We start from the raw sequence: 18,711 nt of genomic DNA, 5'->3' as shown, positions 1-18,711 counted from the left end.
CCGGGCTTCCCAGATTTTCTCCACCGGCAAGCCAACATACATGGCAGTTCTCTTGAGGGCATTGCTCGCAGACGACGACGGAAGTGATTCACGAGGTGAGTAAATCGTCAGGATCAATGTCAAGTGCATGCTTCTGCCGGGTGAGTGCATGTGAAAGTTGGCCGGTCGCGGAGTAATTGGGGTGGCGGTGGCTGTGACAGATGCACCACGAGATCAGTCCACCTCATCAAACGCTTCAGGGTTGGAGCACGTTCTATTACTTTCGATGGAAATTGTTCTGTGGTATCGTGCATTTTAACATCAAACAAATTTCATGTTTAACATCCCATAACTTTCATATAATTTTTGTGTGCACTCAATTGTACGAGAACGTACACTGCGGCTCACATAAGTCATGAATTAAAATATTGCATATTTTTAGAATTTTATTTTAGTAAAACAACGTTGTAAAATTATCTGAGCCATACTCATTCAACGTTGGGGATCAGGCAATGCATTTAAATGAGATTTTAAGTTTTGTGACAAAGCAAATTAAATGAGATTTCATAACTGAAAACTTCATGCAAAAAAAAGTGCACACAACTGCTTCCATAAGCAGCACAGCCTTACACAAACAAATTATTGGGAAAGATTGACGCCATCACATTCACGACATATATTACAACACATCCCATTAAAGTAAACTCATGAATCATTTAATCAATGTAGACAGATGAAAAAATACTGAAAGTCTCTGAGCCTTGAACAATTTGCTCTCATTCAAGATGATCATGAGGTCGAATTGACAAAAAGAATGCAGCATACCGCCGAAGCAGCCTGTCACTATCACCACTGCCTGGACTAAGCGCATAATGGTTGGTCCTCTGCATGTAACGCTTCCAGGCCAACTGGATATTAACAGCAGCCCATGTCCTCCAATTAGAGGAATAGTACCTCGCGGTTCGCTTGAGCCTCTCATTGGCGAATTTGTAACGAAAATGATCCGTGATGTAGCGAAGATCTTTGGAGTATAGAGCAAATGCTTCAGCCGATTCAATGCAGGTAAATGTTGAAGAAGAAGCAGGAAGTCTGTCCATAAAAGGGCGTCGAAGGCACCAATGTAAAAGCTCGTCGCCAAAGAATCCACCTGGCTCTAGCAGGCTCGTAGCCACCATCCCTCTGCTGAGATTTTGGCTGCTTTTTACACGGCCACGCACGATGAACACCATCCGTTGCACAGGGTCTCCCTCTCGTATTATCTGTTGATGGTTCATAAGATCGTGAATGAGACTTTGCACCACATAAATAGTATCGAACAATTCCCATAAATCAACATGGTACATAGGTGTCACAAGCAGTCTCTTCATACCGTTTCGTCTTTGGAGAAAACAAGTGGCTTAACACGGTCGCATATGTTGTCCAAAATGAGATCGTCCAAGCTATCAAACAAGGGCACCTAAAGATCGCCAAAACTCTTCTTTATCTAGGAACTTAACAAGATCTTATATTTTTCCAAATACATAAAAACTAAAAAGTAGAACCTTTACAATACCTTTTTAACCAGATCAAGACAGAGAAATCGTTTAATGTCCCTCCTAAGTCCATCTGGTAAGTGGGAAATCAAATCCATCTCATCGTCACCGTCCAGAGCCGTCAATCTCTGTCTTTCATAACGTCTAACTCTTTGCCTAAGTAGCGCAGGCAATTGCCTTCTCTTCATCCACCATTCCATGTCTCGGCATCTCAGTTGCATCTTTCTCTTCTTTGCCATAACCGCGTGCAGAAACACCTAACACAATCCCAACACGGTACGATGATTTAGTGAAATATCCATCATGGCCAAATTAATGATTAAAAAGAAAATCACCTGAATATTTCCTATCAACAGAGTGAATAACATCAACCCACTAAGCACAGTGCATATACTGAACATTACTTCCAACCTGTTGCTCGTCGGTTCCAAGTCATTCCCAAAAGTGCTGCAAACAAATACCAATGAATCACGAGTACATCGGATAGCGGAACGAATTAATTATCAAGCTATCTTGGTATACCTAAGAGTCATCAATCCCCAGAAAATGGGATAAAGAATCTTGACAGAAACAGAGTTGCTGGATACCACTGGAAGAGCCCATTCATATATCCCATAACGATAAGGCCCATTTACATCCAAGCACAACGGCTTTCTGACCAACACGGTGGTTTTACTCCCACACGGATTCGCCACAGTACCCGACGACAGTAGAAACTGGTAACAAACCTCCTCAGAGCACGATAGAGGTAGATTGCACGAATTGGTTTGGACACAATGATGTTGCAGGCAAGATGCTACACGCTGTATTGCAAGAACATACCAACATCCACCCGCAACCTGTAAATAGATTGAATTAACCACGAGAGATGCATATATTTCAAGAAATTGAGCATGAATGAGTATAGCAGTACTCACATGGGAGGCGATGAAATATGCTAAAAGATTAAGGCCGAAACCCCACCAAATCGTGCCGAAGATGAAGCCTGTCACCTTTTGCATTCTTCTCATTAGATATATGCTGTGATAGACCTTAGGGAGGAACTGGAACAAGAAGATCAGCAAGAGAATTGTCATTATAAGCTTTATCCTCTCCTCTTTGATTAATCTTGGCACCACTAACCAAAAAACAGCCTGCAATTGCACCATGAATATATTAACATCAATGGACGCAGAATTTTGTTGATACATATGAAAAAAAAACATTTTTAAAAAAATATTTGAGTTGAGACAACATAAATTTTGGGAAAAAAATTATCTAAGGATGTATTTACAATGACACATTTGAAATACATGGATTTTGAATTTATTTTCATTGATAAATAAATTAAATAAACATTCGAAACTCAAATACATCATCATCTTTATAATTAGCATATCATAATAGATTTAAAATGAAATCCATATCCTAATAAATGATTGTGATTTGTATAATAATAATAATAATAGTATAAATAAGTCAGAGATTGATTTGAATTTTTTATGTTTTAAATCCATGGATTAGTACGAAGTTTTGTAAAGTAATAGATGAATTAATAATTTATTTGGTTGAACTGAATCTCTCACCTGAGGAATGGGAAGAATCACAAAAACATCAAGCCAGAAACCCCGGAAGGACCGCACGTAGTGAGTGGCGATGGCGCGTGCGTCCCAGACTAGCTTCCCGCATCCGACAACCAACGACTCCCTGGAGATGTAAGCCAGCCGAAACTGCAGCCACAGGTGGAACAAGTGAACCCCATCGACGCAGGTACGCAGCAACGTCACGATAACCGCCATACCGCCGTTCATGTACAGACACGGCGAGTCGCCGCGTCCAATTGACAGCGTGTAGAAGAACAGAGGGTCCACCGCCAGCGCCACCCCACGCGCCAACAGGATCACTCGGTTCCATCGCTGCACGCCTTTGCTCCGGGGGTCCAACACTCTTCCGAATGCTCTCAGTCGGCCTGCGTCGGGCAGGGGGTTTTGGGATTTTCTCGGCCGGTTTCTTATCGGGATTAAGGAAGAACCGGCGGAAGCTTCCCACTCCGGCTTGTCCGCTCTGTCGCAGCTGGTGGAGTGGAAAACAGGGGCTCCCAGTTGGGTACTACATGCGTAACATTCACCTGCGCCACCCGATATTTGATTGTCTTCACCGTCGTCAATGATTCCAGGTTGAACCGAATCTCGCCGGAGTATTCCAAACCACCTGCATCCCGAGGAAGACAACACTATATAATTAATTAATTGATCAAAACAAACCCAAATTGGGAAGTCTGTAAAAGAAGAAATGAACAAACCTTGAGAGGAAGAAACGGGGGTCTGGATTGTGAGAAGCCATGTTCCGGGGACCGACACCATGGGAGATCAAAGAGACGTCGTGGGTGTTGCAGAAAGATTGAGAAAAGAAAGTGATATTACGACAACTGACGTGGAATATATATCAGCTCTATCGTACGGCTGGCCCCTTACAACCTCTTTGATTGATAAAAATCACATGCAAATAGCTGTAATAAAAAAAATTAGTAATCACATGTGTACATGTAAATAATATATAATATAATAATATATATATTTCATAAATGTAAATACACGTATATTTATAAATAGATAGATAGATAGATATTTGAACCAAAAAAATTCAATAGGATGTTAACATAAAAATAAAAAAAATTCAATCATCTATTGATAAATAAATGAATTCAAATTCGAATTGATGACAATTATTTATTTTCAAGTATTAATTCAATAAATGAAAATTCGAATATTATTTTTAAAAACAAAACACAAAATCCGTCATAATTTTCTTTTTTTTTAAAAAAAAAAGAAAAAAATATCAACTTTTCATAGCCTACATATTAGAAGAATCATAACTTTCACTCTTTAGACGTCTATATACTGTTATAATTATTAACCGTATGTCTCTGATTAATTTTGTGAGAAAAGCGAAGAGCCACTCAATATCTTTCCACTTGATCGGGTAAGTGATTGCAATATTTGTACGCTACTGATTGCGATATATACATGTGGCTTGTCTATGCTCATTAATTCCTCGTGATATTCAAAGATTCTCCAACCTAATTATGAAGCATATAATACAATCTTTGCAATCAAAAAATATATTTGTTTGATTTGTAAAAAAGTTCTCCTTGCATCATTTTAGCCCAATTTTTTTAATATATATATATATATATATATATTTATGCACTTAGTACAAAAATCCTTCAATTTGAGTAAATCAAGAGATTTAAAATCACACACTAATGAACGGGGCAAGAGAGATATCCAAAGGGATTTCAAGTTGGGAGAAAGTATTGAACAAGTGGTGGTCTCAAATGTGCATAAACCATGTGGTCCTTCCCCCGGGTTCCGTTCCGTACACCCTTTTTGTTTTCTTTTGCTGTAATAATATGTCAGTTACTGTTTTCGGACAACGTTATTGGTCCCCATAAATAAATAAATATTTTCTTCATGTTAACAGTACGTATATCCAATTATTCATATCAACAATTTGAAATTAGTTTGAACTCAACCGTATATTACTCTCGTAGGAGAGAGAGAGAGAGAGAGAGTGTGTGTGTGTGTGTGTGTGTATGTATGTATGTATATATATATATATATCCCGACGGATGGTCGTAGGCTGGCGAGCTTATTGTTTTGTGTAAAATGCGCTAACGAACAAAACACACGTGGATATGTACATGTAAGAATTTTTATTAAAAAAATATATTTTATATAGTTATTTAATAATTTAGTATAAAATCAATGAACATCTTCGTCATAAATTATTTATTTATATATATATATTATCATAAATAAATAAATAAAATCATAAATAAATAAATAAAATATATAAATGGTGTCAAGACTAAGCTACTTATAGGCCCGGTGAGCATAAAAGTTTGGGCCACTAGTTCACTTGTCTCTCATTTAATGTAAATATTTTTTTTAACTGATACTATATTATATTAAATTAATGTTTATCAGCCCTTCCATATTTGTTAAAATGGTTATAGATACAGTTTAATAAATCTTTATTTGTGTGATATATAATAAAAATTAATATTAAAAATAATATTTTTTTATGAATAATCCAAATAAAATATATGTATCACAAAATTGACTATGAGATCGTCTCACACGAGTTTTTATGCAGTATAAAACCCTTATATAAAATTAAAGGTATTTTATATAATTTGTTTTTAAAAAGAAGACACATTTACCTAATTTTAAGGGGGTTTTGCACTTCGGAGATAATTAATTTAAGGTATCTGATATTTTGGGTTTTCATAAGGGAACTAAATGTTATTCGACCTGAATTAAAATATTAAAATAATTGATTCAAATTCAACATGATAATAGTAATGTTATTAATAAAGCATAATACCTCAATGGCGTGTTCTAACTTATGATTTTTTTTTCTTAATAACTGTATTATTTTAACATTTAATATTTTTAGATAAGAGAAATTTGATATTTTTTAAAAAATCAATCATAAATAAATTTACCTTCCCTTTTTTATTTTCTAATTTATTTTTTCCTTCTAATCTATGCTTTTCATTAATAAATTTTATCTTAATGGATTTTAATATGTTCAAATATTATATCAAACCATACTTTATCTATTATTTCAAACACATTAAAATTTTGTTTGAAACTATCTCACAAATTAATTTTGTGAGCAACTCGCTGACCCGGCCCAACTCATGAAAAAATATTATTTTTTTGACAAAAATATTAGTTTTCAATACAAATATAAATCAGATTAACACATATATCGTATTATCGGAGACATTTTCTTTAAGCATACAATGTGTTGTTGGTGTAACATAATGAAAGAGTTATTTTGAAAATAATAAAGAGTTAGGAAGAAAATAATAATTTTAAAGAAGATTATTAAAATTTACACTTGAATGAAGAAAAATTAATGTTTCCAAAGTACTAATAACGGGAACATTAAAAAAATGAGTGGAATTTAAAATTGAGTGAGTCTCATGTGAGGCCGTCTCACGGATCTTAATCTGTGAGACGGGTCAACCCTACCCATATTCACAATAAAAAGTAATACTCTTAGCATAAAAAGTAATATTTTTTTATTGATGACCCAAATAAGAGATCCGTCTCACAAATACGATCCGTAAAACCGTCTCACATAAATTTTTGTCTTTAAAATTTTACCCCGGCAAACTTAGTTACTTAGGGGTCAAATAGCTAATCCGGTAAAAGAATAAGAGTAAAACCGATCTATCGATATTCGATCCAATAATACGGGAGTGAGCGTAGGTAAAAAGGCGGGTGACCTTTGGTTACATCTCAGCCTCCTACCGGCGACTGCACACCGGACAGAAATTATTGTAGCTATTCACCTTCTCGATCTCACCCCCAATTGATCGGTAAATCAATCTGATTTTCAGTCCCTTTGGATTCATAGTCTCTGTGATAATTTCAGATGTATGTATGTATATGTGTGTGTGATTTATTCTCGTTCTTTTGTTTATTCAGTGTCTGGTAAGGTTTGGTTTGTTATGGGGGCTGAAAAGTTCAGTGATTGGTTTTATGTTACTTGTGATCATTGCTAACTTAATCGGTTGTTTTCAAGTTGAAGTTTTGTTTTTGATATTTTCTGTATCTTTGTTAGTGATACTATTGCTCGTCTCCTCTGAATATGTAAGCTTTGAGTGGTATCAGTTGTTGAAATCAGAGTTTTTTTTAAACAAGAAAGAGAATGGATCAAGGTTTAAGATCAGTCTGGATACAGCTAAATCAGATTTAATGTTGCATTTGTGATGAATTTGATCATGTGGGGAGGATCAGGGATGGATATCTTGAAAGGGTAGTGGAAAATAATATCTATTCTATCTCAACAGATCATAAGAGGTCGGATGATTGAAATGTTGTTACCTGTTAAAAGATGAACAAGTAGTATGGTTGAGAATTTTTGTAAATGGGAAACTTTCTCAGTATATTCTGCTGTTATCTTCGTGCGAGGGTCTATTATTATTTCACTTGTTTGAAGTTGAAATCAAACACTTTGTGTAAGTGGAAATCAAACACTTTGTGTCAGAGAATGTTGAAATACACTTGAATATTGTTGAAGGCAATGGAAAATACTTGGTTTTCACTCTTCTTATATTTTTAAAATTAAATTAAGTTTTCTCTTTCTTTTGTCAAGAAATATATGATCGGAGAAGCTCATAGCTTGTTGGTTGCACTTGGAGTTTATGTCTAATGACCACTCTTATGTTTTGTTATATTAAATTTTTAATTTGATCTCTTACGTACTGGAGTATTTTCTATTAAATGTTCATCTTATAGTGGTCTTGGTTTACATGATGTGGAATTTAACATCCAGTTGTGTAGCTGGAAATGTAGGGTTGAAGGATTCACCAAATCCCGAACAAGACTCAACAATTTACTTAGATGATGAAGTTAATTCAATGACCAGTGAGGAGGAGGGACTAGAATGCCCAATATGCTGAGAATTCTTTAATCTTGTCGAAAACATTCCCTATGTTTTGTGGTGTGGACATACATTGTGTAAGAACTGCATGCTAGAACTACAATGGGCTGTTGTGAAACGTCCTACTTTACCTCTTCTGCTGCCACTCTTTATATCTTGCCCCTGGTGCAATCTTTATCACTGCGCCTGGTTTATCGGGGGAACATCAAGTAGTTTGGCCGTTAAACACAAAACACCCAAGAGGCCAAACGGTCAATAACCTTAGGAGGGTCCCACTCATTCATCGTTCTCATTTATTAGAATCAAATCATGACGACCATCAAGTCAACAATTATCTCGCCACTGAGAGAGTGCATTCCACTCTTAGAAAGTCCCTCGTCTTCTTCGTGCATTTGACGTCCAAGTTTCCATTGGTCTTCATTTTTCTTCTCATCAGCTTCTAAGCAATACCTGCCAGTGCAGCCATCTTGGCCCTGTACATACTCATCACAATTACCTTTGCGCTCCCATCTTTTCTCATTCTGTACTTTGCTTATCCCAGTTTGGCTTGGTTAGTGAGGGAGATCATCACATGATATTCTGCCTCTCTGCATTTGTCACCAATATGTGTACCTTCAGTGTAATGTGCCCTACACGATTTGACTATTTAACTGCTACATCATCTGCAAGAAGCCGACAAATTCAAAGTACAAGTCGAGAATCTATGTAAGGTTTAGTATCCGTCTCCGGATTGTAGTACTAGTTGGAATCACTTTGTTGTTACTTCAGTTCTGGTGCTCTGCCAATGAGTGTTGTTTCCTGTATATCTTGGTGTCTGTAGCGAAAAAGTGTTGGCTGAGCGCAAACGTTAGAAGTCGATCGTGGTGGGATTATGGTTTAGTAATGAAGAACGCAACTTTATATTTTGCCTTCTTATTTTAATGGAATTTTTTTGCAGATATCTTGCCATTTACGTTGGACGTTCGAAATACTTTTATTTTCTAATACAAATAAATTTATTATATAATTTTTTTTGGCAAAAGGATATTTTCATATTTACTTGTGGGTTCATTTTTTATATTCATTCGTTATAAGCAAACAATTCTATTTACGGTATTATTTCACATTCTCTATACAATCTTCATGCTGAGACAAGTTATTATATGTTTAAAATACTCATATAATACGTGAGTTCCAAAGCTAAATACTCCAATATATCTGGACATAACATTATAACTAAGTCACTCTAGAAGGGTAAATAACAATGGTCAAATATTTTTTATATATATAAAATAAGCATCATATGTGTTTAAATAAAATTGAAGAAAGTTATTTTTAAGAAATGAAGTTTGATCAAAGATCATTTGTACAAATGTCCAAAACTTTCTTTTCTTTTAATAACCTAATAAAAAGAAATTTCAATTTTTTCATAATATATTTTCTTAAATTCTTTTAGAAATAATAAAAATGCATCTACATATAACGACAAAAAGTCGAGTACTCGAGGTTTCCGATGATTGTATTACATTTAACCTCTCAAGTTTGAGATAAAGTCTTCCATTCGAAATTAAAATATGACAAAAATCTTCCCTAAATCAATGAAAACATAAAACAAAACAAAAAACACAAGAGACCGAGGTTTGCCACCCCCGTGCATCAGTTGTATTTTTTCTGAAAAAATCATTTAATAATTTAATTAAATGACTATATATATATATACTAGAAATAATGCGCGTGCGTTACACGTAGGAAACATATGTTGAAATAATAAAAATTTGAAATAAAATTAGTCAACTATAATGATAATAGTATTATAAATTTTGACAATTCTTGTTAATTAGCATATGTAACTAATTTGAAAAAAAAAACATATTTTTTTAATTTTAAAAAAAGATTTTGGACTACTAAAATTTTTCTCATATATTTTTTATTATATTGTTTTTTTTTATTTGTCATATTCTCTCAATAATGCATATATTTTATTATAATATTCAATTATTACAATTTTTTTTGACAATCAATGATATGCAATTTTTTATTTACAATGTTGTTTGATTATTATTCTCTTTAATGTAAATTGACAATATTTTCTACTGGATGTTTTTACTTTCCTAGTCACCTTTAATTTATTAGACACTTATACTTGTAACATATAAACTACACATTATTATTAGGGGTGAGCAAAATTTCGGTTAAACCGAATTAACCGATCGAACCGAGTCAATTCGAAAATTTAGTTTTCAAATTCAAAAAATTCGGTTATATCGGTTAATTCGGTTCGATTAAGATTTTCAAAATTTTGAAATCGGCTAATCGAATTAACCGATAAAATAAATAATATTACTTAATACATTTTTATTATTTATCAATTTTATTATATTTTTTAATTTTTACTTTTTAATTTTAAAACCGGCCCTAATTCTAAAGAAAAATTTGTGATGTATGTGATTTTATGTTTTTATGCATTTGTGTAGACTGTAATGTTAAAAAAATTACATATATAATTAAAGTTAAATCACAAATTTTTTTAAAAACTTATCGGCTAATTCGGTCGCCAACCGAATTAATCGATTTTAATTTGGTTCGATTTTCATCGGTTATGAAAATTAATTTGGTTCGATTTTCATCGGTTATGAAAATTAATTCGGTCGGTTCGGTTATTGCTAAATATTTTGGTTCGATCCGATTATACTAATTCGGTTCGGTTGGTAACAAAACTGACCGAATGCTCACCTCTAATTATTATAATAATCTATCATTATATAAAAAGTACTGATGGATTGATTTAAAAAAAATATTGATTAAATGTTGTCATTTATTTACAATTTATAATAATAATATTTTTGACAATAAATCATCTTTTTACTGACTCTTATGACACTTATTTTAATATTTCATATCAACTCGTAAGTATAATTAGCACAATCAAATTACTAATGTCATATTGATATTACCTCCAGAAAAATAATATATTTAATTTTTCTAATTATTTAAATATCTTAACAGGAACATTTGTGCACCCTTATCTTGAAAAAAATTCATTGCATTTATAAAGTTTGAACGGTAAATATAACTTTATAATATATATTTAATTTGAAAACCGAATTCATTATATGACAAACACTTCTTTCATTTCTATTTTTTTGTGTAACCCAAAAGAATTAATATTTTTTCTCTTTTATCTTCTCCAACTCACTGTAAAAAGTTATAAAAAAAATATTTATATCTAGAAAAATATTTTTATTTATTGTTTTTCTTGTGTATATATTTTGTTATATGTAAACATATATTCTACTTCATTGTCTTAAATGTTATATATCTTTACATTATAATTTGTGTACATTGAAGATGAATAAGTTCATTTTGTAGTTTTTTATTACCTGGACTTAGGTTGATATATTAATATGTGATATACATAAATATAAGAATTTTTAAATTCAATTTATTCACAATGATTTTTCATAACAAAAACCAACTCAAAATAATAAAATTTAGGATTCATAATTATTTTAAATATGATATAAAAATAATATGTGGAGACGTTTTTTGACATTTTAGTTGCAAAATACAGAGATAAATGCATGTAGGTGCATTATTTCATTGTGGCAATTATAACTTTATTTAAATATATTATTTCACTCAAGGATCAAAATTTGTTTATTTCTTATTTTGATTATCGACAAATCCAATATTTCATTTAAATATTTTTGTTAATAATATTTACATGAGTTTTATTGTATATTTATCCAATTTAAAAGGGATAAATTATAATTCAATATATAATAATATTTGAAAACTGTAGAATGCTTCTAAATTTAAAAATCGAGTAACATGTAAGGGATTGATTCAAAACTAAAAGTTGGTGCAACCTGTTTCTTCTAGCTTTACAAACGAATAATATAGGATCGAGCGTTTTTCGCTTTACCAAAAGGTATAATTGATGGTAACTATGCAAGTCAAATATTTAATTAAATCATACAACACCTCAAACGCCTACCCATCGTGGATAATTATTGTACCAAACAATCTATCTCCTAATAATTACACCAATTGCAATGAATGAAAATCAAAGTCGCGATCTTGATTCTGATACCAATTGTAGCCTCAAGCGTTTACTGTTTTATTAAAACCTGTAGATTATATATGGTAACGGTGCAAATCAAATATTTTAAATAGTACAACAGTTCAAGCACAATATTTCAATTACTCTATCCAATATGATCAATTATTGTACCCAACAATAAGTTTATGCACAAACCTTTTACCATATCATATAAATTTATAAGACATTTGAGTAGAATATATAGTACTTGATATTCTACATAAGTAGTAGAGAAAAAAAATCATTTTTCATTTATTTGAACATTTATATTTTAAAATAAAAGAAAAATCAGAAAAGTTGACAAAATCCCGAAACCCAAATTGAAAGTTGAATTAATACATTCATATTCATCATTAAATTTTATTATTTAATTTTAATAGATTTAACATGTTTATCTACTAAAAATATTGAAAAAATTGTTTATACAATTTAATAAAAAAGTCAAAGTACATCATTTTCTGATTCCGAATAACGATCACATTATTATTACGTTACAATGATAAATAAATTATTATTTTTAGTTTATCATCATAGTCTTTACTTCAATAAAAACATTTTCGAATGTAGGATGTTAAATTAAATATTGACATTAGATAATTATAGTATTAATTCTAACATTTTTTTTATTCTTCTCAATACATTATTTTTTCTATCTTCAAATATATTAATCTATTTATTATTGTATGTAAAGTATAATAATTATTTGGTTAATTGATCACATTTAAGATTAGATGTTTGGAAAAAATTTTAATATATCTTTAAAGACCAAGAGATGATGAAAAAGTAAGAAAATGTAGAACACTACAGTGCATAAAATTTCGCTTTGTACAGTGACAAAAGATAAGGTGAAACCAAGTGAGATGCNTTAATAGACAATTATTTAGTTATTATTTTATGTCTTTTGATTAATTGTGTAATTTTTTTTATGTTCTACCTAATTCATTTTTAGAATTTTTATTGAATTTTTATAATCATGATTAGAAGTGTTGCACGCAAACAATATAAAATTAATATATTTTAAAATGTTAATATTAAAATGTCGAATAAATGTATTAAATCATTATTTAAGAACTTTTAGAAAAACAATATACATCATAATTCAGATTTAAAGATTAACATACAAATAAAGAATTGCGATAAATATCTTATAAAATAAATGGTGTTAGCCCAAAAAGATTAAATATGATTATTGTAAATGAATTTCTCTTAATTAATTAAAAAAATTTCAGCAAATGCGCTGAATTAATTAGAATGTTTTCAATATAGTATGTCGATAAATGTTTTTCCATATGAGTTAGTGATTGAGTCCTTATGAACATTTAAAAAAATGTGTCTTTAGTTATTGTAACGGTTTCTTATAATTTAAAATATTAAATGAAACAAATTATCAAGATAAAAAATTAATTAAGAAATTCAAGAATATGTGATTACTCAATTAGTTTAATTGACACGCTCTTTAGTTTGCTGATTTAATAGATGTTAAATCCACAATCACTGAGTTTGACAATAATTCTTGTAGAATAAAATACAATTAAAATAAATTATTTGATTGTATATGTAATAAAATTTTGTATATTTCATATATGTATGATTTATTTCATTTATAAGGTTGAAATTTTATATATTGTGATATAAGATTTGTTATGCATCTTAACATCGATAAATTCATTAAAAATTTATTGGTTTATATTTTAATTCTTGTTACCACATAATTTTTGTTTCGTCCCAGACTTTGTGTATTCGTTTGCTTGAATCTAATGTTCCACATTTTGCTAAGACTCAGAACATGTCAAACATGAAAGTAGATATTAATTTAAAGATATGATAATACTTATTTATTTTAATAAATGTGTTTATTATTCACGATACTGATAAAAATAACTTAAAAATAATATGTTGATGAACATATTGTCAGGAATCCAAAAACACATTTCAAATGTCAACTTTGACACTTGATTTTCAGTGACTACCAAAATATCTGAACAACCCACAATTTATGGACAAGATACTAACATCTTAATTTTAAAATCAAGATAATATTCTCCTTTTTACATGAGTAATTCGTAATTGAAAATCGACAATATTAGATATATAGATATTTAATATAAACCTGTGTGAGCTCATTTAGGCCCACCTTTAAATGGATTGACAAAATTTCAACTCAACTCATTTAAATTGTTTGGTGGTGTGGGCCAATAGACGGACCCAACTCAAATTTATGAGTCTAATCACAACGATCATTTACCTTGTTTTATTCAAATAATTTATAAATATAAACCGCCAAAAAATGTTGATTGAATTTTTTTTATTTAAACACATAAATTCTAGCCAACAGTTATAAGTAAAGAGATTTAAAAATTAGAAACTTTTTTTTTATATATAAATGGTATATTATAATAATTTTTTAACCATATTTTATTAAAGTAATTTTAAATATAAACCTTCGCAAAAAATAATTTTTTAACTCATAAGTTATAGTCAACGTCACAAAAAAATAAAATAAAATAACGAGCACAAGAAAAAAAATTTAATAAGACATAAAAAAAATTCACAATTCAACAATGAACTATTTCTAAACTTTAATTAATTGAATTGACATAATGAAAAGATAAATAAAAAAATTAAATCATTGGATTAAAAATAATATATTGTAATGTGGGTAGACAACAATAAAAGCAAACAATTAATAGTAACATCATAATTTTAAAATCAAGATGATAATCTTCCTTTTATACGAGGAATTCATGATTGAAAAGCGATAATAGTAGATATATTGATATTTAATACAAACTCGCTCGGACTCATTTAGTTCCACCTTTAAATAAGTTNAATATTTTATTAAAGAAATTTTCTTTTGTAAAAAATATTTTTTAAAACTAATAAATTATAGCCAAAGTCACCAAAATAAATAATGAGGACATGATAAAAAAATTAATTAGACACCAAAGAAAATTCATAATTCAACAATGAATTATTTTTAAATTTTAATTAATTTAATTGAAGTAAGAAAAGATAAAAAAAAAAATCTAAATCATTTAATTAAAAATAACATATTATAATGTGAGTAGACATAAAATAGATTAAATACTAATTTACATAATAAAAAATAAACAAATAAATCTAAATTGATAATGTGAGTATACAACATTAAAAACAAGCAATTAATAAGTTAGACAATATTAAAAACAAATAATTAATAAAATAAATAATTAATAAGAAGATAAATAGAAATTCACATATAAAGTCACATATTTATATAATATATATATATATATATATATAAAAGGACTTTCGATTGCCCACAAAAATTCACGAGGACGCTCATAAAATTTTAAAAATAAGAAATCACATTCAACCAGGACAGTCCACCTGTCATTACATACACCTTGGATCTATGGAGTATACATTTCAATTTCGTATCTTCGACTCGGACTGTCGAGTGGTTTTTGTTCGGTCGGTAAGATGGCAGCGGCCATTGTCGTTCCTATACCAAAATATTCAATTTTGCAGAACCCATATGTTTCTAGGAAGCTAGATTCTTGTGTCCTAAGTGGGTCCCCGTTGAAGGGTATCTGCTATCAAGTGAAACCCAAAAGGAGGAGGAGTCGAGTGAGTTCGCTGGTTGCCGCCGTCGAAAGCGGTGGTGATGCTGGTGGCGGAGGAAGGTTTTATTTCAACATCACCGGGTTTCCATTCCCCCTTGGTCCTTTTCTTAACCGCAGTACTGTTAGATATGAGGTCAGTATAAACGTCAGTATTACTTTGTGTTGTTATCTTGACAAGGCTTTTTTTTCCTTCTGTTTTTTGGGTGATTTTTATCCTGGTTTGATAGAGTATACTTCTTGTAAAATATTTGCTACCATTTTCTGAGTCCATATTCCCATAGTTTAAAATACTTGGATATTAGTAAGCATGAGGATTCTTGGCTTTGGACTGAAATAGCAATGATGCCCCTTAAGCTGGGATTACCCGGCAAAATTTCTGAATTTGGTGAAAATTAAGCTTGTCGAGGCTATCTATTAGTCAAAAAGGATCGTACACGTAGTAAATCATGAAAATATTCGGAATTGTGGATCAAAATTGATTGCATTTATACCAAGATGTCATGTAAATAATTCTCCACCCCAGCCTATGAGAATTTACTTGTTGCATCTTATAAGGACAGGGACGAACCAAACGGAGGCTGAAAGATTCTGAAGTTTCATGCGTGATTGTCTGAGAACTTCATATTTTACCCACCAAATATATTTGATCGTCTTTCTTGGTTCATTTAACCCCTCTCTCTATCAGTATCCTATGTCCGCCTCTGCATAAATATCACTCATATCTTTTTTTTTTGTTACTGCAAAAGGTGTTAAATCTTATGCCGAGCAGGATAAGAGGTGGTTCTTTCAGATTTACATACCTTCTCCATGAATAACGGTGGAGAACTATGATTTGGAAATGCCCACGTCCTTGACATTCTCAGTGAATGAAAAAACAACAAAACTTTTGTTGAGTTATGACTTATGAGGCTTAGCTGCAAGACTGCATTATCAAATTGTAAATGTATTATCGAACTTACACAATTGTTAGAATTTCAGGCAGTGAAAGATAGCATATGGCTTTTCGAACAAGAGCAAGCACTTGGTTTCAGCAGTGTCTCAACAAATATTCGAATGACTGTTATAAAGTTGAAGTCTGGGGGATTGTGGGTGCATGCCCCGATTGCTCCAACCAAAGAATGCATCCAGGTCATTAGTGTTTTCTCGATTGTCTATTTTTGAAAAACTAAATGTATATTCGGTCATATTGGTGTATTTTGATATCAGTTTACTTGACCCTTTTTTTAATGTGTTGTGTAAATGAACCATTTCTTGCAAATTTTCCTCAGGCAAGTAAAGATCACTAACCTTTTTCTGTCGTTTATGCAGCTTGTAAAAGAATTAGGGGCTCCTGTTGAGTACATAGTTCTGCCTACATTTGCTTATGAGCACAAAATATTTGTTGGCCCATTTTCTAGAAAGTTCCCTCGGGCTCAGGTATGGGTAGCTCCCAGGCAATGGAGCTGGCCTCTTAACTTGCCCCTTGAGTTTTTTGGGATTTTTGGTTCCAAAACATTATTAGACGAGGACTTATCAACCCCATGGGCTGATGATATTGAACAAAAAACACTGAGCTCTCCTGAAGTTGGTATGCATTTTCTCCTATGTATACTAGAATTCAAAGTTGTGCTTTACATCTGCTCGACTTTACAAAACGGAAGCTTAGTTAACTTGTTTATGAATTATTTCAGGAATTGGACCTTATGTTGAGGTGGCATTCTATCACAAGCGCACACGTACACTTCTAGTGACGGATGCCGTGATTTATGTCCCTAGGCAGCCTCCTGAATGTATCAGCAAGGAGTCGTTATTGTCATCTGCAAAGAATGGTTTGGCTGTAAAACTTCTTAGTAAAGGGAAAGAAGTCCCTGAAGAACCAGTTATTGATAACAAAATGAACCAACAAAAGGGTGAGTGATTATATGCTGATATTTATAAACATGAACTCAAATAGCATATTATGATACTCTTGGTGGAACACTTCGTTTTTGGACACAGGTTGGGAGAGAATGGTTCTGCAGATCTTGTTTCTCGGTCCCTCGAATCTGTTGGAGCCAAATGCTAGCTTTACTCAAATGTCACAGAAGCTAATCGTCTCTCCCATTGTAAAAACTTTGGTCTTCAACAAAGTTCCCGAAAAGGCAAGTCAATTATCGGTCTATAACAAGCTGAAATGTACTCATCCCTCTCACATGCCTGTTATTTTCTCAAATTTCAGGTGAGAGATTGGATCAACCGAATCGTGCGGGACTGGAGGTTCAAGAGAATAATCCCTGCACATTTTGCTGCTCCTATCAACGCAACCAGATCAGATTTGTTAGCTGCGTTTGCATTTCTTGACGAACTTTTAGGTGAACGCAAAGTTACACTTCCTTCACTATCCCTCCTTTTCACTTCTCTTTTGGGAAAGGCAGCTAGCTATTTCCCTCCTGATGACATGAGAACCTTATCATCACTTGATCAGTTCTTGGTCTCCGTAGGAGTTGTTAAGAAGACTGTATCGGGCCGTAAGCAACGATCAAATACCCGTCCCAATTCCTGGTATATCTCTTAGTTAGATTTAGTATACTTCATAGGACAATAAATAATGGTTTATAATATATGATTCTTGTGTTACATGGTCTTTAGTTTTACCTGTTTTCAGCTAATTCAAACTCTCATGCTTATTTTAGTATGTTGCCAACAATCAAATGCACACGTTAGAACTTTATCTTGTGAGATATTCTTGGATCAAATGGTTATTTTTACATCTTGATAAATCTTCTTTCAAAATAAATATCGATATATACTAATATTAAGTCAAGAAGGTGGCTACCCACTAATCCTAACCTTTACAAGTCTCACCCACCAGGTCTAATTTCTTCTTCAAAATAAATATTAATATACTATATGGTGAATTTGGTGGGTGCAAATACATATTTCTACTGTCGTCGAGACCTATTAATCAAATCATAATAATTGAAAGATAATTTAAATAGGAAAATCGAATGGATTCTATAAATATTGGATGATCAAATCAAATGAATAAAATTAAATATATCGTGGGATAATTAATACTGTTTTTGAGTGATAAACTAATAATGAGGTGACTCTT

At 31.6% G+C, this 18,711-nt stretch overlaps 2 protein-coding genes and 1 long non-coding RNA gene across 3 annotated transcripts; 2 read left to right on the top strand and 1 right to left on the bottom strand.

Moving 5' to 3' along the window:
- Nucleotides 1–524: 524 nt before the first annotated feature.
- On the bottom strand, nucleotides 525–3,989 carry LOC140974443 (cyclic nucleotide-gated ion channel 2-like). Its single transcript, XM_073437898.1, has 8 exons — nucleotides 3,793–3,989; nucleotides 3,077–3,701; nucleotides 2,429–2,644; nucleotides 2,034–2,350; nucleotides 1,847–1,958; nucleotides 1,532–1,768; nucleotides 1,349–1,435; nucleotides 525–1,238 (listed from the first exon to the last, which is right to left on the bottom strand). Exons 1-8 carry the CDS (start codon nucleotides 3,831–3,833, stop codon nucleotides 756–758), a joined length of 2,118 nt encoding a protein of 705 aa, XP_073293999.1. The 5' UTR covers nucleotides 3,834–3,989; the 3' UTR covers nucleotides 525–755.
- Nucleotides 3,990–6,722: 2,733 nt separating this feature from the next.
- Nucleotides 6,723–8,890, top strand: LOC140974441 (uncharacterized). The gene is made up of 2 exons (XR_012174788.1): nucleotides 6,723–7,481; nucleotides 7,590–8,890. It is a non-coding gene; the product is annotated as an uncharacterized lncRNA (long non-coding RNA).
- A 6,525-nt stretch (nucleotides 8,891–15,415) lies between these two features.
- LOC140974439 (uncharacterized) lies at nucleotides 15,416–18,233 on the top strand. Its single transcript, XM_073437895.1, has 6 exons — nucleotides 15,416–15,771; nucleotides 16,617–16,766; nucleotides 16,947–17,205; nucleotides 17,309–17,527; nucleotides 17,616–17,758; nucleotides 17,836–18,233. The coding sequence occupies exons 1-6, from the start codon at nucleotides 15,496–15,498 to the stop codon at nucleotides 18,169–18,171; spliced, it is 1,383 nt and encodes a 460-aa protein (XP_073293996.1). The 5' UTR covers nucleotides 15,416–15,495; the 3' UTR covers nucleotides 18,172–18,233.
- Nucleotides 18,234–18,711: the final 478 nt, after the last annotated feature.

This window comes from Primulina huaijiensis, chromosome 3 (assembly GCF_012295235.1).
Source record: "Primulina huaijiensis isolate GDHJ02 chromosome 3, ASM1229523v2, whole genome shotgun sequence".
Taxonomy (NCBI): domain Eukaryota; kingdom Viridiplantae; phylum Streptophyta; class Magnoliopsida; order Lamiales; family Gesneriaceae; genus Primulina; species Primulina huaijiensis.
Note: the sequence above shows the minus strand (reverse complement) of the source record. Positions and strands in the feature narration are given on the sequence as shown.

Bases quoted from the DNA above. Each gene is read 5' to 3' on its own strand.
- LOC140974443 (XM_073437898.1), bottom strand. From the start codon at position 3,833: ATGGCTTCTCACAATCCAGACCCCCGTTTCTTCCTCTCAAG. The intron at 2,645-3,076 runs GTGAGAGATTCA...GTGCAATTGCAG, and splicing joins TGATTCTTCCCATTCCTCAG to GCTGTTTTTTGGTTAGTGGT. The intron at 1,959-2,033 runs GTATACCAAGAT...ATTTGTTTGCAG, and splicing joins TGGGGATTGATGACTCTTAG to CACTTTTGGGAATGACTTGG.
- LOC140974439 (XM_073437895.1), top strand. From the start codon at position 15,496: ATGGCAGCGGCCATTGTCGTTCCTATACCAAAATATTCAATTTTGCAG. The intron at 15,772-16,616 runs GTCAGTATAAAC...TTAGAATTTCAG, and splicing joins GCAGTACTGTTAGATATGAG to GCAGTGAAAGATAGCATATG. The intron at 17,528-17,615 runs GTGAGTGATTAT...TTTTGGACACAG, and splicing joins CAAAATGAACCAACAAAAGG to GTTGGGAGAGAATGGTTCTG.